Source organism: Neofelis nebulosa, chromosome 4 (assembly GCF_028018385.1).
Source record: "Neofelis nebulosa isolate mNeoNeb1 chromosome 4, mNeoNeb1.pri, whole genome shotgun sequence".
NCBI lineage: Eukaryota > Metazoa > Chordata > Mammalia > Carnivora > Felidae > Neofelis > Neofelis nebulosa.
The window spans coordinates 69995229-70019638 of NC_080785.1; the positions used below are offsets into that span (position 1 = coordinate 69995229).

General features: G+C 35.1%; 1 protein-coding gene across 1 annotated transcript; it reads left to right on the plus strand.

Annotated features, from left to right (window-relative positions):
• The first annotated feature begins 14 nt into the window (after nt 1–14).
• Nucleotides 15–24041, plus strand: SEM1 (SEM1 26S proteasome subunit). The gene is made up of 3 exons (XM_058725012.1): nt 15–222; nt 17681–17774; nt 23835–24041. The coding sequence occupies exons 1-3, from the start codon at nt 147–149 to the stop codon at nt 23875–23877; spliced, it is 213 nt and encodes a 70-aa protein (XP_058580995.1). The 5' UTR covers nt 15–146; the 3' UTR covers nt 23878–24041.
• Nucleotides 24042–24410: the final 369 nt, after the last annotated feature.

A 24410-nucleotide genomic window follows, 5' to 3' on the forward strand; every position in this document is an offset into this window, starting at 1 on the left:
CGCGCGCCGCTCCCGTTACTCTTCTATCCCGTCTCTATGGTAGAGCCGGTCTCAGAGGCGGCAGTGGTGTTGGCGACTTCGGTGAAGAAAAGTGAGAGTTCCAACTTTGCTCTTGGCCCGGGAGGGTTTTGGCGCGGAGCGTTGTCATGTCAGAGAAAAAGCAGCCAGTAGATTTGGGTCTCTTGGAGGAGGACGACGAGTTCGAGGAGTTCCCTGCGGAAGGTAACTGGCTGGGCCCGGGCCTCTGGGCCGCGCGGACGGTGACTCAGGCCTCCGGGTAGAGTCGGCGCGCTGGGCGCGCCGGGCGCTTGGGCTCGGCCTCGAGGCGCCCACGGGAAGTCTGGACCCCTGCGGCCGGCTCTGTCGAAGCTGTGCACGCGCTACCCTCCGTGAGAGCTGCTTCGGGTTCGGAGTGTCACGGTGGGCCTCACCGGTGAGCGTCACCGGTGAGGCTGAATGCCTTCTGCTTCCTCTTTGGGAGGAGCCACGGTGACCTGGGTTAGCGCCGTGTCTGGGATGGTTGGTCCTTCTGCTCTTCAGTCGGGTGACCCGCCACCTCGTTCCTGTCTGTATAAACCTCTTTGCTCTTTATTTTCTCGCAGTGTAGCAGCCTGCCTTTGTCCTTAGACAAGCCAGAATTAAATTGTTGTTCCCGGTTAGGCCAATTTTGCTTACTTTTAGGACTTTAGAAATGAAGGCTGCGAAGAAGGATGGGAGGATCACGTGTTGGGTAATAACACGTTATTGCCTTACCCTTGTTCCTCATTTTGGATCACTTCAAGCTAACAAGTTGAAGGGTCTGTAAGACCCTAAAACGTGTACGTTTTTATTAGTTTAATGGTTACTAAGACAAACTGTAGGTTTTTCATTGTAAATAATAGCAAATAGCTAACATTTATTGGGTGGTTACTTGTCTAAGTGCTTTGCTTGTATTAGTTCATTTTCATAGTTCTGGCAATTATTAGGTACTGGTGCTACCATTTTTCAGATAAAGAAATTGAAGTTTGGAACCATTTAAAGAAACTTGTCCAATGCCATAGCTGGCTAGAAATGATGGACACCTGGCCCAGTTGACTCCAGCGCTCTTAAATCTTTTGATGTACTGCTTCTGTTTATTTAGTAGATCGTTGTTACCAGGTGGGTTTTCAGAATTATTTGCTTAATCGGCTGGTTATGTATAGGATAAATGCTTGTAAGAAAAGACTACTGTTGGGTAGCCTTTCTGAAGGTGATGGGAAGAGAATTGGTTAATGGTGTACAAATCTGTTAAGCAGTTACTGCTTCACTAAAGTTGTGTTTAATTGTACCCCATCGTGATTCTATTGTGCATAAAACCGCATAGCTTGAACATTTGTTCTTTTTATTTATGATGTACTCTATTATTTTCCTTACAGAAGAAGACATTAGTGTGCATAGGACATAAACTAACCCAAGTCACATTTCAATTATGGGATTCATTATATATTGAGGGGATTGTTTTGTTTTTGTTTTGATAGTGGATTTATCTGTCCAGACATGTTTTCTGTACCTCACTTTAATGTTGGTTCATAATCTAACATAGAGCCATACAGTAACAAAAAACTCACTTGAGGACAGGATCCACTTTTTACTCAAACTTCATATTTCAAATAGTATTTATCCATTGTTTATCACATACAAGGTAGAATGTTAGGCATTTTATTTACATTTTATAGTCTAATTATCACCATATCTGGGAGGAAACTGTGGCTTAGATTTAAAAAGTTTCCATTAAGTAGCCAAGCCAGAATCTGAAAGGTCTAAGTGACTCCCTAACACAAGCTTTTATTTTTACCTTTAGCAAAGTATGTGTCACATAGTAGGTGGTTAATAAATATTTCTTGAATGAATGAAGTTGAGAATTTACTACATCGCAAGCTCTAGAGATAACTGTGTACCTAATGATACACATGATTTTTCTCAGCAACTTTCATCAATTTTGCAGAATATGTAGTTTTTTCTTATTCTAAGTTTATGTTGTGTGAGCAGCAATTTGTTCAGTTTGGTAGTTACATAGTAAAAAGTCTCATTGAGAGGAAAAGCAGAGAATGTTTTTGTTTTTGAAGAGGAAGGCCTCTCACAACAGACTTTATTAGCATTAAGTAACTCACCATTTATTGGTCACCTTATAGAATATTTGCTGTCTTCAGGTTTGAATGTGTAGAACCTAATTCATTTAGGAATTTTTCCATTTAGAATGAGAAATAACATTGCAATGCCATTGTTCTGTTCAGTTTTCTATGTTTCTCGTGTTTATAATTTAGACAGGTTTTCTTTTCATGTTAATTTGAATTGAGATTTTGCTGGATACAAAATTACCCCACTAGGTGAAATGAATCAATATTTACTAATAAAAACTGCCCTTTAAAAAACAAAACTAAAAGAAAGAAAAACTTGGAGAAATATCATCAAAGAATTATTTCTCTTTTGAAACTATGTGTGTGTGTGGCGGGAGGGAAGGGGGCACTTAGCCATGGTTTAATCTCCATTGCTGCTTAGTGTGATCCATGCAGTTTTGGCATTACCTGGCAGCTTATTAGAAATGCAGCATCTCCGGGCACCTGGGTGGCTCAGTCAGTTAAGTGTCCAACTTCAGCTCTGGTCATGATCTCACTGCTTGTGGGTTGGAGCCCTGCATCTGGCTCTGTGCTGACAGCTCAGAGCCTGGAGCCTGTTTCAGATTCTGTGTCTCCCTCTCTTTCTGCCCCTCCCCCACTCACTCTCTGTCTCTCAAAAATAAATAAATGTTAAAAAAAGAAAAAAAAGAAGTGCAGCATCTCAGTCTAGAACTACTGAATTGGTTTAGACTTTTGCAGTCTAAATCTTCCTAAAAGATTTGTATGCATTTAAAGTTGGAGAAACACCCAAATGGCCTATTTTGAATATTTTAGTATTTAAGTTTTCAGTTCAACTATTATAATAGTCCACTTCTCAAGTTCTCTGCCTTTTTTTGGAAATTGTCTTTCTTGTGATTGTCCTTACAGTAAATGTACCATTGACAAACTCACTAACAGATACAACTTGAAATGGCCTGTAATCATCTTTTCTATGTATAGGAGGTCTGATTTTCAGGGGCCTCGTTTCCTGTCTGATCCAGAAAGTGGATGATAACCATTGTCTAGGGCAGAGACTGTTACATGAAAGCCATTACTGATGTTTGACTGGTTTGACTAATGGATTGTCCATCTTTTTGGGGAGTGTTGTTGGCTACATCTCATCCTGGATAAGAACTTGTTTGGTAGAGTGTCATTCAGTCATTTTAAGAAAGGGGAATTTCTATTTTAAAAAGGAAACTAAGATAATGTGTTTTCATGGAAGGCTCTTTGTTTCTTCTGAACAGTTTTTCAATGTGAGGTATAGCTGTGGGAGGAGGAGGGTAGGGGTGGTTCTCTGAAGGTACAAAGGAACAATTGCTTTTTTTTTTTTTTTTTAACTTTTTACTTTTTAGTCTGTAGATCTGTGTTACATTGGCAGTTCACAGTTATTCTAATTGATGGGTGTGTAATCTGGTCCTTAAGCAAAAACCGTTTAAAAATCCTGTTTAGGGGGCCCCTGGTAGCTGGGTCTGTTAAGCCTCTGACTTCTGCTCAGGTCAAAATTTCAAGGTTTGTGAGTTTGAGCCCCATATCCGGCTCTGTGCTGACAGCTCAGAGCCTGGAGCCTGCTTTGGAATCTGTCACTCCCTCTCTGTCTGCCCCTCCCTCCCTCCCTCTCCCTCTCTCACTCTCTCTCTTTCTCAAAAAATAAATGTTAAAAAAATTTTTTTTTAATCTTGTTTAGGATCTTTGTGAAATGCATTCTGCAACTTTTTGATGGTTTAAACTGATTGAGAATAGGCATATATTAAGAATTTCAACATACTGGGTGTGATTGATTATAATTAATTTTGAAGGCTTTGGCATGGTTAGAATTTTAGAACTGGAAAGCAACTGAAAGTCTAGAGAAGATAAAACTTGTCAAGCTTATACAGCTAGGTTGGTGGTAGTAGAGCAGGATCTAAAACTGAAACACTTTATAATTTATTTGAAACTTCAAACAATTTTTCATACCAGATATTGAAAGGGTATTAAAAATATTTTCATTAATCTCCTCCCTCTGACAATTTGAAGTGGGTGAGAGTAAAAGTGGGAAGAACAAGTGGGCCTTTAGGTTCTTTTATTCTCTTCTTTCTGTGCCAGAATTGAGAGGGTTTTTTTTTTCTTTTTTTGAGGAAATAACTTTTTAGAATATTTAAAAGGAAACTGAGTTTCCTCCAGAAGCAATGATATTTACAAGAAAATTCTGTTAAATACTAAGTATTCTGTAATTTTTCTACAATCAGTGAAACTGCTCTATTATTTGATAAAATCAAGAGCAGTATACTACCTAACTTCCTACCCTCCTTGAGAAATTGCTGACGAAGAGACTGTTATTGATGATGGTCCCCTCTGGAATAACTGAGGTACTTCACCTAACAAAGTAGAACATCTTATAGTGGTTCTTATCCAGGGAAATATTTTTGGATGTCACATTCACTTGACAGATGCAAATGTGAAATCATGATCATGACCAGAATTTAGGGGTAGAGATGAAGGATTTTAAAATGCTTGTTGTGCATAGACCAGTCCTGCACAAGAAGAATTGTCCTGTGAATAATGCCAGTGAGGGGCACCTGGGTGGCTCAGTCGGTTAAGTGTCCAACTTCTGCCTGGGTCATGATCTCACAGTTTGAGAGTTTGAGCCCGGCATCAGGCTCTGCACTGACAGCTCAGAACCTGGAGCCTGCTTTGGATTCTGTCTCCCTCTCTCTCTACCCCTCCCCTGCTCATGCTCTGTCTGTCAAAAATAAATAAATGTTAATAATGCCACTGAAAAATATTTACATGAACATTGGATACCAACTGGACTAAACCAGCGATAGGATTCCTTAGAATCTTTAAAAAAAATTTTTAATGTTCATTTATTTTTGAAAGAGAGAGAGAAAGAGAGAGAACCCAGAAGGGCAGAGAGAGATGGAGACACAGAATCCAAAGCAGGCTCCAGGCTATGTGCTGCCTCCTGAGCCATTGGATCATGACCTGAGCTGAAGTTGGATGCTCAACTGACTGAGCCACCCAGGTGCCCCCTTAGAATCTTAAATGTAAAGGTAGATAGAACTGATACTATGTCAGATAATATACTAGTCAGTTAACTAGTGCCAAAGGGGCTCTGCTATTTTCAGTTATTAAATGTAATATAATGGACCTGTAAATAATACCATCACACATTTAAATTATTTACATGGTGGTAGCAAGAAATAGAGAAATCACTCCCTCTCTCTGTGCCCTTCCCCCGACTCGCACTCTGTCTCTGTCTCTCTCTCTCTCTGTCTCTCTCAAAAATAAATAAACATAATAATAAAAAAAAATTTTAAAAAGGGGCGCCTGGGTGGCTCAGTCGGTTAAGCGTCCAACTTCGACTCAGGTCCTGATCTCACACTCATGGGTTCAAGCGCCGCGTTGGGCTCTGTGCTGACAGCTCAGAGCCTGGAGCCTTCCTTCAGATTCTGGGTCTCCCTCTCTCTCTGCCCCTCCCCCACTCTCATTCTGTGTGTGTCTCTCTCTCTCAAAATTAAACATAGTAAAAAAAATTAAAATAGAGATATAATTTTTATTAAAAATTAAGAAAAAAGATAAATACAATGAATGGCGGAGTGCCTGTTGAGTGTCCATTCATGGTAATCATATGCAAGAAGAAAGTTTTTGAATCCTGAGATGGAAAAAGCACAATGAATCTAAGATCAGACCTAGGTTCAGAATCCGTCTTTCATCAACTTTTTTTAGCTTGTCAACTCATGCTGGTTACTTAACTTCTTTAAAATACTTTTATAGTATAATATATAGCATAAAAGGGCATAAATTAAAAAATAAAAGCACTGTTTCTCCCTGCCTTTCCCCCAAAACATTTGTTATGCTCCAGGGTAGCCACTGTTAAATGTTTTTTTTTTTAATATCCTTCCAGAAATTATGTATATATTGTGTGTTTTTATATATTTTAAAAATACAGAGGACTATATTATATATACTATTTTTCATTCTAGAGCAGTTCTCATTCTCAGTTGGTCTTTGACTTTCATGATTTTGACACTTTTGAAGTTTACAGGCCAGTTATTTTGTAGGATGTTCCTCAACTTGGGTTTGTCTCATGTTTCCACTTGATTAGATTCAGGTTCTACACCTTGGCAGGGATATCATAGTTGTGATTCTGTGTTCTCATTGCATCCTATCAGGTGGAACATGATTCACATTTGTTCCATTACTAATGATGTTCACTTTGATCACTTTTCTAAGGTAGTGTCTGTGAGACTTTTCCAACATGGCTCATTTTCCCTTTGTAATTAATAGACATTTTGTGAAACTACAGAAATACAATATTCATTAGCAAACTTTCAATTTATTCACTTGGTTATGTATATCCGTACAAACTCATGGATTCTCATTTAATGGGTTATGATTTTTTGCTATTGTCTATTTCGATCCTCAAATTGTCCTATCTTTGAACATGGAAAACCCCTTCATACTGTCTTCTGTGACCTTTTGACATATCACCATCATTCTTTGTGTGTTTTCAAGCATTCTGACACAAAAAGGTTCCCCTCCTCTAATCCTGGAATTAGCCATTTCTCCAAGGCTCATTTCTTTTAGTGGAGAATGATATTCAGAAGGCAAGATCTTAACTCCAGTTGTGGTCATTGCTTTGGGGAATGGAAGGAACTAGGAAATACACAAATGTGTGTATACATATATACACTTTTACATTTGTGTATGTGTGTATATAAAATCATGAGTTCACACAGTATCTCCATTTACATTTCAACACTACGGAGTTCATTCTCATTGATTTCCATATTTGTAACTCCCTTCCCAAACAGTGAGAAACCTGGCTTTCTTATCTTAAATATATCGTGTATTTGTTATCCTCTTCCCTAGCCAATTTTTGTTGCCCTCTCTGCCCACAGATATCTTCCTTTTGTCACTTGGGCTTCAGCATTTTTTGCCAGGCCACCCACTTCCCTCCTAACTTCACCACTGTATGACTTCTTCACCCTGTTCAGGTCTGACACACCAGTCACGTTGTGCTGCCTCTCTATAGGAGTGCCCTCTTGGCTCTCCTTTGGGCACGGACACCTTACCTGAGATGAGGTGCATTTCAAATTTTGACATACATCTTCACATTGCCTTTTAGAATGGATATACCAATTAATATTTCTATCTACAGTTTCCCTTTTCCCTTGTAAGGTTGCCTACACTCCACATTAAGCGTTTTAGTCATTGTGAACATGAAAATGGATGAAAAATGAAATCTCATCATTTTGATTTGTATTCATTTGAGTGAGATTGACCATTATGTTTTCCCTTAAACTGTTACCATCTTAATCCTAAATTTCTTTATATGTAATTTGTGGATAATAGAGTCATATAAGTACTGCATGAATATGTTAATCTATTCAAACTACCATAGCAAAGGTGGCTTAAACAATGGAAATCTATTTTCTCACAGTTCTGGATTCTGGGAAGTCCAAGGTCAAGGTGATGGCTGATTCAGTTACTGGTGAGGACTTTCATTTTGGCTTGCAGACTGCTGGCTTCTCATTGTGTCCTCACAAGGTGGAGAGAGAGAAAGGAAGCTCTGTAGTGTCTCTCCCTGTAATGGCACTAATCACATTATGAGGACTACACCTTCGTGACCTCATACAACCCTAATTACCTTCCAAAGATCCCATCTCCAAATACCATTACATTGGAGGTTAGGGCTTCAACATAAGTATTCTGAAGATGGGGAAAGGAGACACAAACATTCAGTTCATACCAGTGATAAATGTAGAATGCATAGGACAGAGTTTGGCACAAAGTGGTACTTATTCAATAAACATTAGTCCTCTTTCTTTTCTTCCCTCAGATCTTCTTGGGGAATTGGATTGAATGTTTGGTATTTACTTAGAATTTGAATTGTTTTTGACATTTTATTTGTAATTTTAGGTATATCCAAAATTAAGCTTGTTTATTATTTAAAAATTGATTTATTGTTCAGTATTAAAAACTTATAATATTGCTAATTTTCTTTCCAAAAGTATGTTAAAAATAGTTTTATTATTCATATAGAATATAAAAATATTTATAAAACAATAGCATATATTGTTTAAGGATGCATACAGATGTATAAGAGGTATAAAGAAACACAGGGGAGTGAAAAACCCCCAAATCAAAATACTAGTGTTTCGCACGGGATAGTGAGAGGTGTACCTCAGGGATATTAAACAGTAAAACTTACTTTGAAAGCTATCTGATTAGCTGTTTCACTGATTTTATAGAATGAACAAGCAATAAGCAATTGCGACTTCGGTATTTAACCTTATTACTGGTTTGTTGTTAAATATTTCTCATTGAAAGATGTGATGAATTGTTGAAAACACTGAGGGGAAAATAAAAGTTTTGAAAGCTATATTTACACTCTTTTTCTGAAGTATTAAAAATTCACCAAATATTTTTTTTTCCTGTTTTGTGTTATGTTGTATATGTAACTATTTGGTAGAAATGGTATTGTCTTTATTATGGAACATATTTTTCTTACTTTCTTTACCCCTCAAGTTGATGTGAAGTGATTAGCACCCAATAAATGATTTATTCATTCAATATATGCTTGTTGAGTGCTTCCTATAAATCTGGCACTGAATGGTGCAGAAAGAATGATGTTAGCTGCCATTTATCAGTGGTAAGTGCTGTATATACATAGTTTTATTTAATCCTCATAGAAGCCTTTTGAAGGTTTTATGCTTGGGGCTCAGCAAAATTCAGTAGCTTACCAGGTCACAGTTAACTAGAGGCTGCACTGAGGCAAATTTGACTCCTTAGTTAGATACATGTCTTTGAACTTAGAAATATCAATGCCCAGGGAGATAGGGCACAGTGATTTTCATAGTCAGCTTGAGCTTTTTAGTATTGTAGAGGTGCTTATCCTGGGAGGTGGGGCTCCAAGCTTTTCCTTCTCCATCTCCAGTTAAACCAGAGCAACTTTACTTTTGCCTATCATTATCTTTTGGGCTTCTTCTAGGTGAGATTTTATTGAGTTTCCTTCCAGTGGTGGGGCAGGGAATTAGACAATGTGGTAGTAAAGTGTAATAGCAGCTAAAAAGAAGGGAAAATTATTTCCAGTTCTGTACAACGTGAGATAGTGACATTTGAACAGAGTTTTCAAAAAATAGAAATGTAGAAAAAGGGTTTCCAAAGATAGAAATGTAGAACAGTGGTTTCCAAAAGAAGGGGAAAAGAGTAGATACTTGGAGGTAGAAAAATAATGTGTATGTGTTTTTAATTTGTGAAATAGTGATTGCAATTGCAGGTAGTTTGGGGCCTAATACTGGAAGGCTTTAAGCCAAATGGCCAGTTTGGACTTTATCCTTAGATACATGAAAAGACAGTTTTTTTTGTTTTTTTGGGGTTTTTTTTTTTTGGTTTGATGTATGTGAACTTCCTTTACGCAGTAGGCAGTTTAGGAAAAATCAACCCAGCAGAATTAATTTGAAAAGATAGAAAAGAGTCAAGGAAGCTGATTAGCAAGTTGTTAAAATAGCTTAGCTGAGGACTAAGGGCCTGAAATAGGTTGTTATTAGGAAAGAAGTGAAGAGAGTGATGCAAGAATAGCAAGTGAGCTTTTTGGCAACTGGTTTGACAAGGACTGTTGGGAATAGGAAGAAATCGGAGGTTGTGATTTTGCATTTGTGTGTCTAGTGGAAGACAGGTGGTGGGGTTCACATCTTAATAATATGGAGGATTAGAATGAGGGAATTGAGAGGTGTTGGGCATGAGGGCTTGCAAAAAATGAGAATAATGGCTTTTGAGAATTCTGTAAATGTAAGAGACAAACACTAAGCACTAACAAAGAAACAGAGTCAGCATGACTTTGTAGTGGAATCATTCTCCCAGAGGTGTGTATTTTCAGATTAACTGATGAAAAGAATTGTGTCTGAATTTCCTTTTTTTTTTTTTTTAATGTAAGAAAAATTATAGAGGTGCCTGGGTGGCTCAGTTGGTAGAGCGTCCCACTTTGGCTCAGGTCATTAACTCATGGTTCGTGAGTTCCAGCCCCGCATCGGGCTCTGTGCTGACAGCTCAGAGCCTGGAGCCTGCTTTGGATTCTCTGTCTCCCTCACTCTGTTCCTTTCCTGATCACACTTTGTCTCACTGTCTCTCTCTCAAAAATAATTAAGAAAAATAAATAAATAAATAAATAAATAAATAAATAAATAAATAAATAAATGTAAGAAAAATTATAAATGGTTATGTAAGCTATTTTGAGCCTCTCTTTGAGCTCAAATAACTGCTGACCACAGATAACTGAAAGCTCATGAGTAATCTGGTAGCAGCATCATTTATGACTTGCTTTTCACTGTTTGGTCTGAAGTTCCTCACTGACATTTTTGGTCCTTGTTGGAGAAAATACAGTAGTATTATGGTTCTCTCCTAGGTACTAATTTTTTAGCCACTGAATAGACATTAGATCTGTAGGGTATAGTTGTTTTTGTATCATGATAACCTATAGAACTTTTTTTAAGTTTTAATCTATTTTATACAGTTTAAGCAGGAACACATGTATTTCAAAATGACTAGATTTAGTGTAGCTTCATTCTCATATTCATAAACATAATGATGTTGCTGTTGTCATTTACACTTAACCTATGATGGTGAGTATACAATTAAGAATTTTTCAAACTTTCATCTGTTTTTTAAAATATTTTTCTTCATGTAATGTTCTGTATATAGATGCACATTTTTTATTTGAAGAAACTTTATTGAAGATTAGTTTGTTTATAATCAGAGGAGTTTTACTATTAAGGAATGAATGAGAATTTGATCTTCCTGAAAATCGTTAATAGGGCATTTGCAGGGACCCTGGGTGGCTCAGCCAGGTTGAGCTCCCGACTCTTGGTTTTGGCTCAGGTCGTGATCTTACAGTTCATGAAATCGAGCCCACATGGGGCTATAAGCATAGAGCCTGCTTGGGATTCTCTTTCTCTCTCTCTCTCTCTCTCTCTCTCTCTCTCTCTCTCTCTCTCTCTCTCTCTCTCTCTCTCTCCCCGCCCCCTTGCTTGTCCTCTCTTTGTCTCCCAAAACAAATAAATAAACTTAAAAAGGAAGAATAGGGCATTTGCGACACTATCTGCTGTAAATGTAATTTCTTCTTTACTTTTCTTCAAGGAAGTATATTTCATACTTTTAAGAAATTTTAGAATGTTTATTGAAGAGTAGGGAGAGTAATTTCAAAAATAATTGAGAGAAAACCCTTTTCCATGTCAAGGTGATACTTAGACTAAGTATGTGGGATCTTTGATAATTCCGATTTGTGAAATTTAAAGCTAGTCACAGATGTAATTCTCACTGGCAAATGTGAACAAAGCCAAATTTGGGGGCAAAGTCTTAAATAATGTAGAATTCCTAGAAACTTATGTATTAGGCATCTGTTATTGGTTATTTCCAATTCTGACTTCTTAAAATATGGTAATTTTTTTTTTACCATTACACATCTGGAGGCCTGCACACTGAAGTAAACACAGCTGTGGTTATTTAAACAATTAATCACAATCCTGGAAATGCATTTCATGTTGAAGATAAAGTGTGTATACTTTATAAAGTCATTTACATATTGAAGGAAAGCATTAGATATGAATCAGGTATCCTTTGATTTTATTATTTTGCCCTTTTCAAAAATGGTGTTTTGGAGTTAAGTCTTTAAAAAGGAGTGGTTGAATAAAATTGCATAGTTATCAATGTAGAGTTATAATTGAAAATTAAAACACAAATCAGGGATATATTACACGAAATGTCAAATACCATAGATTATAACAATCATGGCTTTTTAATTTACACATTCATTTAGTATGAGCTTGCATATATTGTAATTTACATATATTGTAACATATGTACAGTATAGGGAATTTATAAGTGTTGGAAATAATATTTGGGTGCATTACACCTTATCACTTAAAATTTTTAAATAATATTTTTTTAAGTTTATTCACTTACAGAGCATGCACAAGTAGGGGAGGGGCAGAAAGAGAGAGGGAGAGAGAATCCCAAGCAGGCTTTGCACCATCAGCACAAAGCCCAGTGTGGGACTTGAACTCACGAACAGTTCAAGGCACCCCTAAACTTTTTATATAATATGTTCAGTACATTCTTTGTTAATAAAATATTTTAAAGATTTTAAAGAATCTCAAATAAATTATGGATTCTGGTTTGTCAATGTGAATGAACACATACTTCTTAATGGTGCTCTTGTTAATAATTTAAAATGCTTAGTAATAAGTTGTAATTCAAGAGGTTATTTATTGTCTTAGATTCTTTACCTGTGATAGTCAGAAGGCTAGTATGTTCAGGGCATCTCACTCCCAGGATAAGGCATTAAGATTAAAGAGTAATACATTGAAATTCATATGATGATTAGTGAAGAATTGAAACAGCTTTCCCACTTTTTCTATCCTTGTATACTCAAAAGTGTCAATTATAAAGTAATTAGCACAAAACAAGAAGCATAAAATCCTGAGCTGTCCACAGCTCTAATAGCTAATACTATTAGATAGCTACAGAGCTATAGGTTACAGTAAGACTGGAGGGAATGTGGAGGAAATAGCATTATAGTCATTGTTTACTTGCTATAAAAGGGATTGTGGATTTAGTTGTCCCCATACAAGTTCAATATACAAGAATACACATTTTGGGAAAGTTAAATTTGAGATTATTTGAAGTGCTTTATTCAGCTTTAATCTTAAACATTAAAACCATTCAGTATCTGAGAGAAATAGATCTACTGTTTGAAATGAAGCTCCTTAATTTACAGTTTGATCTTAGCTGCACCCAGTACCACCTTTACTTAATGTTTCTCTCAACATTGCCATTTCTGTCCCCTTATTTGTTCCTTAGAATAGCTTATTCTTTCTGAAATTTCTCTTATAAGGAAAGAAAGTTTATACATAACATTATAATGTATATAGTAAATAGTTCATTATTGATTGAGATGGCAATATGAGAGTTAACAGTACTGTTTTATCCAAATAGCTAATGATCAACTCTTGACTTAACTAAGTCACTTGTCTAGTCTATGAAGGTACAAAAATGTTATTCTTTCAGTTTCTTTTAACTTTGGGAGTATATAGATATATAAAAATGGGTTGCAGTAGCTTTCTGATTACACTTCTATAGACTAAGGGAAATCCTTAATGTGATTCCCTATTTTTTTTTTAACTATCTTAATCTACTCTCATTATAAAGTATAGCTAGTTTCACAAACAGAATAAAAATTTTCAGCATGAGCTTCAAGTTACCATAAGAAAGGAGAAAATGTAAGGCTGTCTCTAGCCCAGTCAAAATTGAGATGTAATTAATACTACTATTAAATATTACTGTTGTTAACGACCTCAGAGAATAGTGTAGGATTTGAATTTAGGTAATTACAGTATTCTCTGTTTCAGAATAATATTGCTAAGAGATATAAGAAGATTTACGTGGGTAAAAATACTTCTGATTATTGAGTTTTTATTAATGAATATACATTCACTGATTTATATCCAGTGATTAAAGTTGGGTATACATTGTGTGTGTGTGTGTGTGTGTGTGTGTGTGTGTGTGTGTGTGTGTGTGTGTGTTTTAAGTAAGCTCTGTGTGCAACGTGGAGCTTGAACTCATGACTCCAAGATCAAGAATCGCATGCTCTACCAACTGAGCCAGCCAGGTGCCCCTAAAGTTTGGTATATATTTGAGCTTCCTAGCAACCTGAAATAAATTGCCTAAGAGAAACTTTTTCATCTTTTCAGGTACTGGGATCTTAAATTTCCCATGATCTCTTTTTGAGGAGCATTGAATGAGGTGATCGCTATTCTCAAAAGAATTTATAATAAATGAGAATTCTACATGACCCATTCACAATACGTGATATCATTTATCTCTTCTATCTTGAAATATATACTTTCGGCTTCACTGAAACTACACTGGCCGACATTGGCCACTTGGAGGGCACTTGAGAAATGTAGTTCCATTTACCCGGTGTTGAGTGTCTACTATGACCGCAGAACTCAGTGCGGGGCATCAGAGTTGCAGATTTAAAGAAATGTGGTTCCTACCTGAAGGTTTTGAATAGTAATGGACAAGAATGGTGGTGGTATTTTAGACATCAGTGGAGGATGGGTATAAACTATGTAAGACTGGGGAGGAGGGGACAGAAGACTACAGTAATATTTACAAGGAGAATAATTCTAAACTAACAAGTGGCAGTAAGAATAGGGAAGGGGAGACTTAACTCTGGAGATAATTGGGAGTTGAAATGGAAGGGACATAATGAGGAGAAAGTAGCTAAGATGCTGCCTAAGTTTCTGGTTTGGGGGACCAGGTAAATAAATGTACTTCTATTCTTAAATCATGATGATGACGTATACTGCATTTAAAAATTTTTGTCAGTGACACAACATAATACCATGCCCATATTATGAACCATTGTTGAATAGATTTAAATTTATATGTACATTATATAAGAAAGCCTAAATTACACCTTTTGTTACTTAGTTACTTTTCTTTTCAAGTTGAAATGTTCTTAGCCATGTTTCTAATAAGCAATTACTATGGTGAAGCTTATGGCTAGGACATACTTAAGAGAGAGTGTAACTCATAATTACTGTTTTTGAAAGGGAGGGGGTCATACAAAAATACACAAGGCCTGATTTAGAGTTTTGTTTCATCTTTCATAGCCTTTTGTTGTGCAAATGCTAGGTACTGTTTTTAAGAATACAAAGGTAAATAAAATAGCTGTTAGTCTTGAGCTCAGACACTAGTAATGGACAAAGACATACAAATTGATAATTATGATTGTACAGTATGTAAGTGCTATAATAGAAATAGACACAGAAGAGGGAACCTAATGTCTGAAGGTAAGGAGGAGAAATGGGAATAGGGAAAGCTTCCAGAGATGATTCCAAACTGATTTTTTTAAAAAACTATCTTTCACACCTTTTAATTTTGAAACTTTCAACCTACAGAAAAGTATAAAAAAAGAGGACAAGGTGGGGGATGAACAAAGTGGGTGAGGGGTCAAAGGTGCAGACTTCCAGTTATAAAATAAATAAGTCATAGGATGTAATGTTTAGCATGGTGCCTACAGTTAATAATACTGCATTGCATATTTAAAAGTTGCTAAGAGAGTAGAGCTTAAAAGTTCTTATCACAAGATAAGATTTTGTAACTATGTATGGTGATACATGTATACTAAACTTATCGTGGTTATCATTTTGCAACAAAATGTACAATTGAATCATATTGCATACCTCAAACTGCTATAATATGCCAGTTGTGCTTCAATTAAAAAAAAAAAAAGCAACATGGGGTGCCTGGGTGGCTCAGTTGATTAAGTGTCTGACTTTGGCTCAGGTCATGATCTCACGGTTTGTGAGTTCGAGCCCCACATCGGGTCTGTGCTGACGGCTCGGTACCTGGAGCCTGCTTCAGATACTGTGTCTCCCTCTGTCTCTCTGCCCCTTCCCCACTTGTGTTCTGTCTCTCTCTCTTTCAAAAATAAATAAACATAGAAATTAAAACAACAACAAATACCTGAGTTTTGTCAGTTGCTAACATTTTATTGTGTTTATTTTTATTATACCTCATGATTAGATTAAGGATCAACATTTTTAGTGAGAGTACTGTACTGATGGGTGATGTTTATTTCTCACTGCATCACATCAAGAGATACATGTGAAGTTGTCACAATTTATTGGTGATGTTAAGTTTCATCATTGGTTAACATTGTGATTACCAGATCTCTCCATTTTCCTCTCGTAAGAAGTATGTAATCTATCCTGTAGTCCCAACTATTTTTTACTTACCAGTTTTAGTATCCATTGTTGACCCTTGCCTAAATTGTGCTGAGGGTTGCAAAATGGTGATTTTCTAATTCTGTCATTCTTTCTGCATTTATACACCTGAGAATTGTAAAGAGGATCTCCTCCCCAGTGTCCATCTCCCAACATATTGCTATGAATGCAAGTATTTTTAAATTTAATTCAGTGTGTCATTCTTTGTGATTATCAAGTTATTCCAGATTTGGCCAGTGGAAACACCTTTAAGCCAGTTTTTGCACCTTTTGACATGTTTTCAGGCATTATAAAAAGGAATCTCATACTTACCTATTAATTGCCTTATTCCAGATCTGAGATCAGTCCTTTTAATGGGCAATGGTATTTTAACTAATTAAGGTGTTTTAACTAAGTACAAGTCAGTGCGAGTGGTAGGTTTGAAAGATGGCAAAAAGACGAAGAGATGAGGAACAGCATGTTTGATGAATAGAAATTTTAAGCAATTTCAAAACATGAAGTAAAGTTAGGCCTGAATAAAAATGAAGAGCTTGTGGATTGTTCTTCACTGTTAGTTTCACATTGAGGAAATGTGTGTGAGTGAGTACTTCAAGCCATATGACTAACCCGAGTGAATTGTCCAGTGGTTTTAAATTTAGATAATTTAAAAAATTAGATAATTAAAAATACATATTTTAAATATGTTATATAAAATCATAATTTTTTTTGTGATAAAACCTAAAGCTATGTCAAGATTATAGTAGGTGGTCTATCTTAAGTAAGAAAGCAGAGTATGCATAAACTCTCTTGCTTCTGGGATGGTTTGATGTATTAAAAAAAAAAAAGAATATATAATGATATTATTACCCTGGAGACTAGATTTTTATCAGGACCAAGAGAGTAGAAGGAAGAAGACCTGATAGAAGAATATTGCCATTGTATAGGTAAGAAATGATAATGGGAAGGTCTGAAGTAATAGGGAAGGAGATGTTAGTTTACATACATGTTTTCTATGTTTTCTGAGTATACTAAATAAAAGCTAAAATCTAATCCATCCCCCTGTAACCAGAAGGGAAGGAAGAAAAAAGGAAATTGAGAAAAACTAAAAGCTACAGCATTACTCTTTGAGCATATTTATATTTGTGCTTCCTTTAAAAATAAAGATTTTATATTAATAGTAGGCAAATGTTAGTGATACTTACATGTTAGTGATACTTAACAATTTCTTTTACTTTTCATTTATGTATGAGTTATCCTTTTTTTTATGTTTAGCAGTTTTGAATTCCAGGCTGGTATCTTCCTGCTACTCAACTTGCTTTAGCAGTGTTGGTGCTGTTTTGAAAGATTGTAAAATAGACCTTATAAAAATCAGCCCAAGGAAAAATCAGGAAAGTAAACATCCTCCTGAAATTATATTAAATTGTCATGGCAAATAGAATGTATTATATTAACTTCTGTTTTAGATTATCAGCCAATATAAGAATTGAGAACAAGACAGTAAGTATAAATTGAGATTTAAAGAGGAAGATTACCATTATTTTATAAATATAAATATTTATTTTCTATTTATTATATATTATTTATATATTTATATATTTTTTATATTTTTATATTTAGATGTTTTTATAAATACTAGATGTTTCGGATTGTGAGAGTCTTCAGTGGACAACTTTCTGAATATATATTTATATTTAGATGTTTTTATAAATATTAGATGTTTTGGATTGTGAGAGTCTTCAGTGGACAACTTTCTGAAGTTTTTGTATTTATGGAAATAACATATGAGAAGTATTTAGACAGTGTTTCTGTTTTTAGACTGGGCTGGTTTGGACGAGGATGAAGATGCACATGTCTGGGAGGATAATTGGGATGATGACAATGTAGAGGATGACTTCTCCAATCAGTTACGGTAAGTTTTAAGCCAGTTTTTACATAGCTTAGTATTAATTATAAGGACGGAATATGTAGCTTACATATGATAGCTGACCTCTTTAAAAAAAGATAATCTTTGAAATATGTTTTTGAATTACGAAAAGGAAAACCTATTACCTTCATCTTCTATGTTTCTAAACATGAATACTTTGTGTAATTGTGCAGAATTTTTATTCTTTCTAGTTGCTTTACAAAGGTAGTTAAATAGAAGCATATTTGCTATTTTTAATTTCTGTAGGTTTAATTCTGTCAACGTTAATATTCCACCAATATTGAATAACTCAGCAGAAATTAGAATCACAGTGTTAGGACCTAATAGATTGGTAATTCTCAAACTGGAGTGGAGATTGGGGTGATGTGAGTGTACTTTTTCATATTCATGTACAAATTTACCTAATATGATTGATTGAAGTAAAATTCATATATCATTAATCATTTTAAAGTATACATTTCAGTGGCATTTTGCATATTCACAGTGTTGTACAGCCATCATCTGTGTGTAATTCTGAAGCATTTCCATCACCCCAGAAGAAAACATCATACCTATTTTAAGTTTGTTGATTTATTTTGAGACAGAGAGAGAGAGAGAGCAGGCATGCACATGAACAGGGGAGGGACAGAGAGAGAGAGAGAATCCCAAGCAGGCTCAACATGAGGCTCAGTCCCGTGAACCATGAGATCATGACCTGAGATGAAATCAAGAGTCATGCTCAACTGACTAAGCCACTCAGGTGCCCTGAAACACCATACTTATTAAACAATCACTTTGTGTTCCTCTCTTCCCCCAGCTCCTGGTGACTGCTGATTTGTTTTCTGCCTATAGATGTGTCTATTTTAGATATGTCATAAAAATGGAATCATATAATATGTGATCTTGTGTGTCTAACTTCTTAGAGTTAGCATAATATTCTCACATTTCATCCATGCTGTAGCATGTATCAGTACTTCATTCCTTTTAATGGCTAAATAATGTTCCATTGTATGGATATGCCATAGTTTGTTTATCCATTCATCAGTTGATGGACATTTGGGTTTCCAGCTTTTGACTACTGTAAATCGCTACTGTGAGCATTCATGTACAGGTTTTTGTTTGAATACCTATTTTCAGTTTTTGGGATGTAATCCTAGAAATGGAATCTCTGGGTCATATAATTCTGTTTAACTTTTTGAGGACCTGCCAAACTGTTTTCCACTGCAGCTGCACAATTTTACATTATTACCAGCAGTGCAGAAAGGTTCTAAATTGTCCATGTCCTCATTGAAACTTTTTTATCTTTTTTATTATAGCTATCCTAGTGGGTGTGGACTGGCTTTTTCTTGTAGTTTTGATTTGCATTTCCCTAATGACTAATGATGAGCCTTTTTCCATATATTTGTTGACGATTTGTATATCTTCTTTGGAGAAATAATCTGTTCAAGTCCTTTGCCCGTTTTTAAATTGGGTTGTCTTTTTGTTGTTGAGTTGTCAGAGTTCTTTATATATTCTGAGGACTAAGCCCTTATCAGACATATTATTTACAGATACTTTCTCCTATTCTATTTGTCTTTTGAGTTTCCTCATCATGTTCTTTGCACAAAAGTTTTTAATTATTTTGTTTGTTTGTTTTTTTAGCATTTATTTATTATTGAGAGACAGAGACAAAAAATGAGCAGGGGAGGGGCAGAGAGAGAGAGAGAGAGAGAGAGAGAGAGAATCTGAAGCAGGCTCCAGGGCTCGAACTCACAAACCATGAGATCATGACCTGAGCCGAAGTTGGGTGCTTAACCTACTGAGCCACCCAGGTGCCCCAAAAAGTTTTTAATTCTAATGAAGTCCAGTTTATCTACTTTTTATGAATTTATTGCCAAATTCAAGGAAAATTGATCCCTATGTTTTCTTCTAACAGTTTTAGAATTTTAGATCTTACATTTAGGTTTAAGATCCATTTTGAATTAATTTTTGTAGATGGCTTGAAATAAGGGTCCAACTTAATTCTTTTGCGTGTGAATATCCAGTAATAAATACCAGTACCATTTGTTGTAGAGACCATTCTTTCCTCCCTAATTTTATTCTGATTCAACCCATATGTATCTGTCTTGGCCACAAAGTTATCTAAGTGAACTGTCACATACTTTGCTCAAATCAAGGTCTTGCAGTTCTGCAGTCTTCTAATTTTCTAGTCTACTATATTTGTTCAAAAAGAAAGATGATTTATAATAAATTAAAAATTTTAGTAATGATGCAGTACCTTTTGTTCTATACTGCCTTTTTTATGGCCTCAAAAACCCTACATTCTGAAGATGTTTTAGTATTTTGCTGGAGACTAAATAACAATTGTATCTATCACCTTTCTCCTCTTTTTGGAAATAGCACAATTTACCTTTCACTGTTATTCTGATACTTTTACAGTTCCCCATGATTTCTCAAAATGGCTGACTGTTTTTTTGACTATACTTTTTGTTTTTTCAGTACCCTGAAATGTAATTATGCAGAGCCTAGAAATTTTAAACTACTTTAATGCAGTTTAGAGTTATCTCACCTGTCTTAGTTTTCAATTTTGTGTTAATGATGTTTTTCCTGTTGCAGTTTTATGAGCAAGGTAGGAACAATAGCTGTTGAACAATAATTCTGCTTTTTCTCTAAATCTGTTAATATTGCATCTATTCCAAGCATTGGATGGATCTGTCCTCATTCTTGTTTATTCATGTATGGATTTCAAGGCACTTTTTGTTCTTTGTATAGCTCTTGATCCATTCTGCAATTAAATTCTGTGTGTACAAATTCTTGCCACTTTTCTATTTGCATGTATTTTTGGTTTATATTGTTTTAAAACTAAGCAATATCAGAGAACACTCTGCTACCTTTAAAAAAAAAAAAAAAAGCACATTCCCTCCTTTCTTACCTCATTAGAATCATATTATGCTGTTAGAATATTTTCAGGCTTCCCACCTCTGTTGATCCCCGTTCTGAGTTCTTAGTCATATATCAGTTTTTTTTCTTTTCTGTTACCTAGAAATTTTTCAAGTTGAAGCTAAATGAGTTTTATTCCTTTGTTATTCACAAAAAAGTCAAATTTCTCCAAAATTTTTTTCTTTTTTGTCTTTCAAAGTCAGACCATAGCACTTTTCTCTTAAAAATTAAATCAAGATATTATTAAATACAATCATCAGGAGACTTTTAGTAGTAAATATATTGGTAATTGGAATTTTTGTCCTTACTCCTTCTTGCCTTTTTACTGGTTTGGAAATAGAACATTATTCCTATATTATTTGTGGCTTGTTGTTTGTATAATACACCTTCACAGTGCTCTTATGTTCTCTTGTGTTCTGCCTTTAGGTTTGTGGATTTCCTTAAGAGTATAAATCCTGATACTTTTATTAGTAAATAAGATTTTTCTTTTTATTTTTCTGTTTGAGTCATGAGTTTTTTCTGCATGGGTATTGATACATCACCAGTGCCAAAAAATAAAACTTTCTGTACTGGTAAAAATGTTCTATAAGCTGCCCTATCCAATATAAAAGCCACTAGCCACATATGGCTATTGAGCACATGAAATGTAGCACAGCTGGTGAACTGAGTTTTTGGTTTAATACACATGAGACTACTGTATTGGACATTGGAGCCTCAGATATTTTTATCTTTGCTTTAAAAGAATTGTCATGGTTAACAAGTTTCCTGCAGAGATGGTCTTCTCAGTCTTTGTTAAACATATAGATGTTTAATGTGATATTATAAACGATGGTAAAGAAAATATTTTACTGTGTTCTGATATTGTATATAGGTCTTAATCCCTTTAACTTTGGAAAGGCAGTACATTTTCTAGAGTCCTTCTGGTTCCCTGGGTTTCAACTCCAGATCTGCCTTTTGTTAGCTGCATGCTTTAGCAAGGATTTAGCTTTCCACTTTCCATGTTTTTCTCTTCAGTCTAATTACAACTAACAAGTAGAAGTAGAGAGAAAAAGGTTACCTGTGTCTCCAAGTAACCAAAAGTCATTATAGAGAAACAAAGGTATCAGAAACACAAAACAGAATTACCTCTTGGAGTTACTTGGAGACATATTTAGTAGAAATAGGCAGGATTATGAGATTTTCCTAATCTTGCATCACATGTTGCATGAGAAATCCAAGAAGCCAATATCGTTCTTGATTTGCTGTGTGACATATAGCTACCCTCCTATAGCAGAGTCGTTTCTGGGATAATAAGAGGAGTTCTCAAACCTACCAGTGGCTACTTGTCTTGTTCTTGTTTTGTTGAAAAAGGTATGCTGCCGTTTTTGTTTCAAATAGTGTACATTCATAGGAGTGCCTGGGTGACTCAGTTGGTTGAGTGTCCAACTTCGACTCAGCTCATGATCTTGTGGTTCACGATTTCGAGCCCCGCATCAGGCTCTGTGCTGACAGCTCAGAACCTGGAGCCTGCTTTAGATTCTGTGTCTCCCCCTTTCTCTGCCCCTCCTCAGCTGTGTTCACTCTCTGTCTCTCTCAAAAAAAAAAAAAAAAATTGTGTACATTCGCTATGTGGGTTCTGTGATGATGTTCCAGTTGTGCTGGACTTCTTTCCTCTTTCATCTCCTTGTTGGATTTTTTTACTCAACAGGCTGATGTTGCTAGTGTGTTTGTGTTATTTTGTGTTTTGTACTTGGTGGCCTCAACTTACTTTCATTTCATTTTTTTATGTCCTAAGTTCTCGCAAAAACTTTTCATCTTCTCTAAAAATTCAGCTAATAGAGAAACGTATCATAATCTCCTTTGTGTTTGTAAACAGTTTATAAATGTGTAGTTAGTCACTATCTCCTGACAGGAAGGCAGGTACAAACCTGGACAGACTTGGTATACTTGTTAACTAAATTGTAAGCTTAATTTCAGGGATGTTTTGTTGTTATTAAGAGAAAGTGAATAATCTACATCGATTCAGTTAAAGGCAGCAGAAAACTATTGTTTAAGAAACTTTTAAAGTTATTTCCATTTTCAGTAGAAAACATATAATCTTCAATTTCCTGAAAAGGGGCAGAGGGCAAGGGAAGCATTTTGTGCTAATCTTTTGACTCCTCAACAGGTATTTTACCACCAGCCTCTATACCTGAGCAGAAGACAAAAATGTCTTATATTAGTAATCTCTGGCTTTAATATTATTCATAGACTTTAGATCAGTATTTGTATCGTTAATAACTGTACATTTATACAATGTTTGGTCATATTTTGGCCCTGAAATAATTTTGTTGTGAACTTCTATAAAATTGAATTGTGGCAGAGACATTATTGGTGATATTTGGAGTGGTAGTTTAAGTAGCTGAAATTGATTACAGGGCTAAACTTTTTTGCAGTTGATATTTTCGAAGTATGACTGAAACTTGTGATTGAATAAATTACTTAAAATTATAAAAAGTATCTTTTTGAAGTATGTATATTTATAATATAAATTTTTGAGGTTTTTATCCACATTTAAAATTTTAAAAGTAAAGTGTTACTTAATATTTTATAACTTATTTGTTATATATATTTTGCCTACATATAGTTAATGCATAAAATTCCCATGTACCTTTAAATTTGATTGATAATATTTGTCTTGGTTAGCACAATGGATACATGTCAATATGGGAAGCAGTCTGTTTTTTCTTTAGGTGTAAATAACAGTGATACCTATTATGATTATAAAATTCCTAAAAGTTTGGTACCAAATGTCTTATGTTAGCCATATGGCTGATTATTCTTAAAATTTGTTTAAAGATTTATTATGGATAGGATATCTGTATGGTATTTTGAAGACAATTTGGAAAATAGTAGCAAATCTCTCATATTTTTCTATCAGAAAACTAAGGAATTTAAAATATAAGTTTACTAATGGGAAAGCAGAATTTTATTAGCATTATGTTGATTCACATTCAATTTTCTTAATACAGATTTCTTTTAAGGGAGTAAAGTAAAGCTATTTGGTAGTATTTTAAATTGGTGCCTAGGCTTAGCTCATTGTTTTTATTAATTGTATTATTTGTAAAAACTTTGTTTCTTTATCATAAAGAATGTCTAGTGATTTTGTTGTTTTGTGTTTTCTTATAGAGCTGAACTAGAGAAACATGGTTATAAGATGGAGACTTCATAGCATCCAGAAGTATTGAAGCAACCTAAACTTGAACTGTTTATTAAATTCTAGGATGGAGAACCCAGGATGGGACACTTAAAAAAGAAATATGTTTATTTCATTAGCAGCTTGGATTTATTTTTGTTTTTGTAACACACAAAATAAATGTTTTGATCTAATCTTGATTTGGTTCAGAAGTCTTGATCTTTTGCTTCTAGTCATTAATTTTCTCATCCTCTTTATGATTTTCTAAGACTTTATTATAGAGAGACAGTAAATTCATCTGATCCCCAATTGAGTACTTTTATTTAACCACATCAATTTAATGTCGATCTTATTTATAAGGTTACTTCTTTTAAGTTACATTTAACCTTAATCTCATCTGTATTTTGAAAGCTTAGGAAACATTTGCTGACATCTCTAAGGTGACCCTTCAAAACCTATGTTTTAAAAATATTAATCATTTTCAATTGCTGTAATTAGCTCCTGAGCCATTAATAATAGTATTAAAAGTTGATAGAGTATTATTAGTACTTAAAATCAAGCGGCTTGAT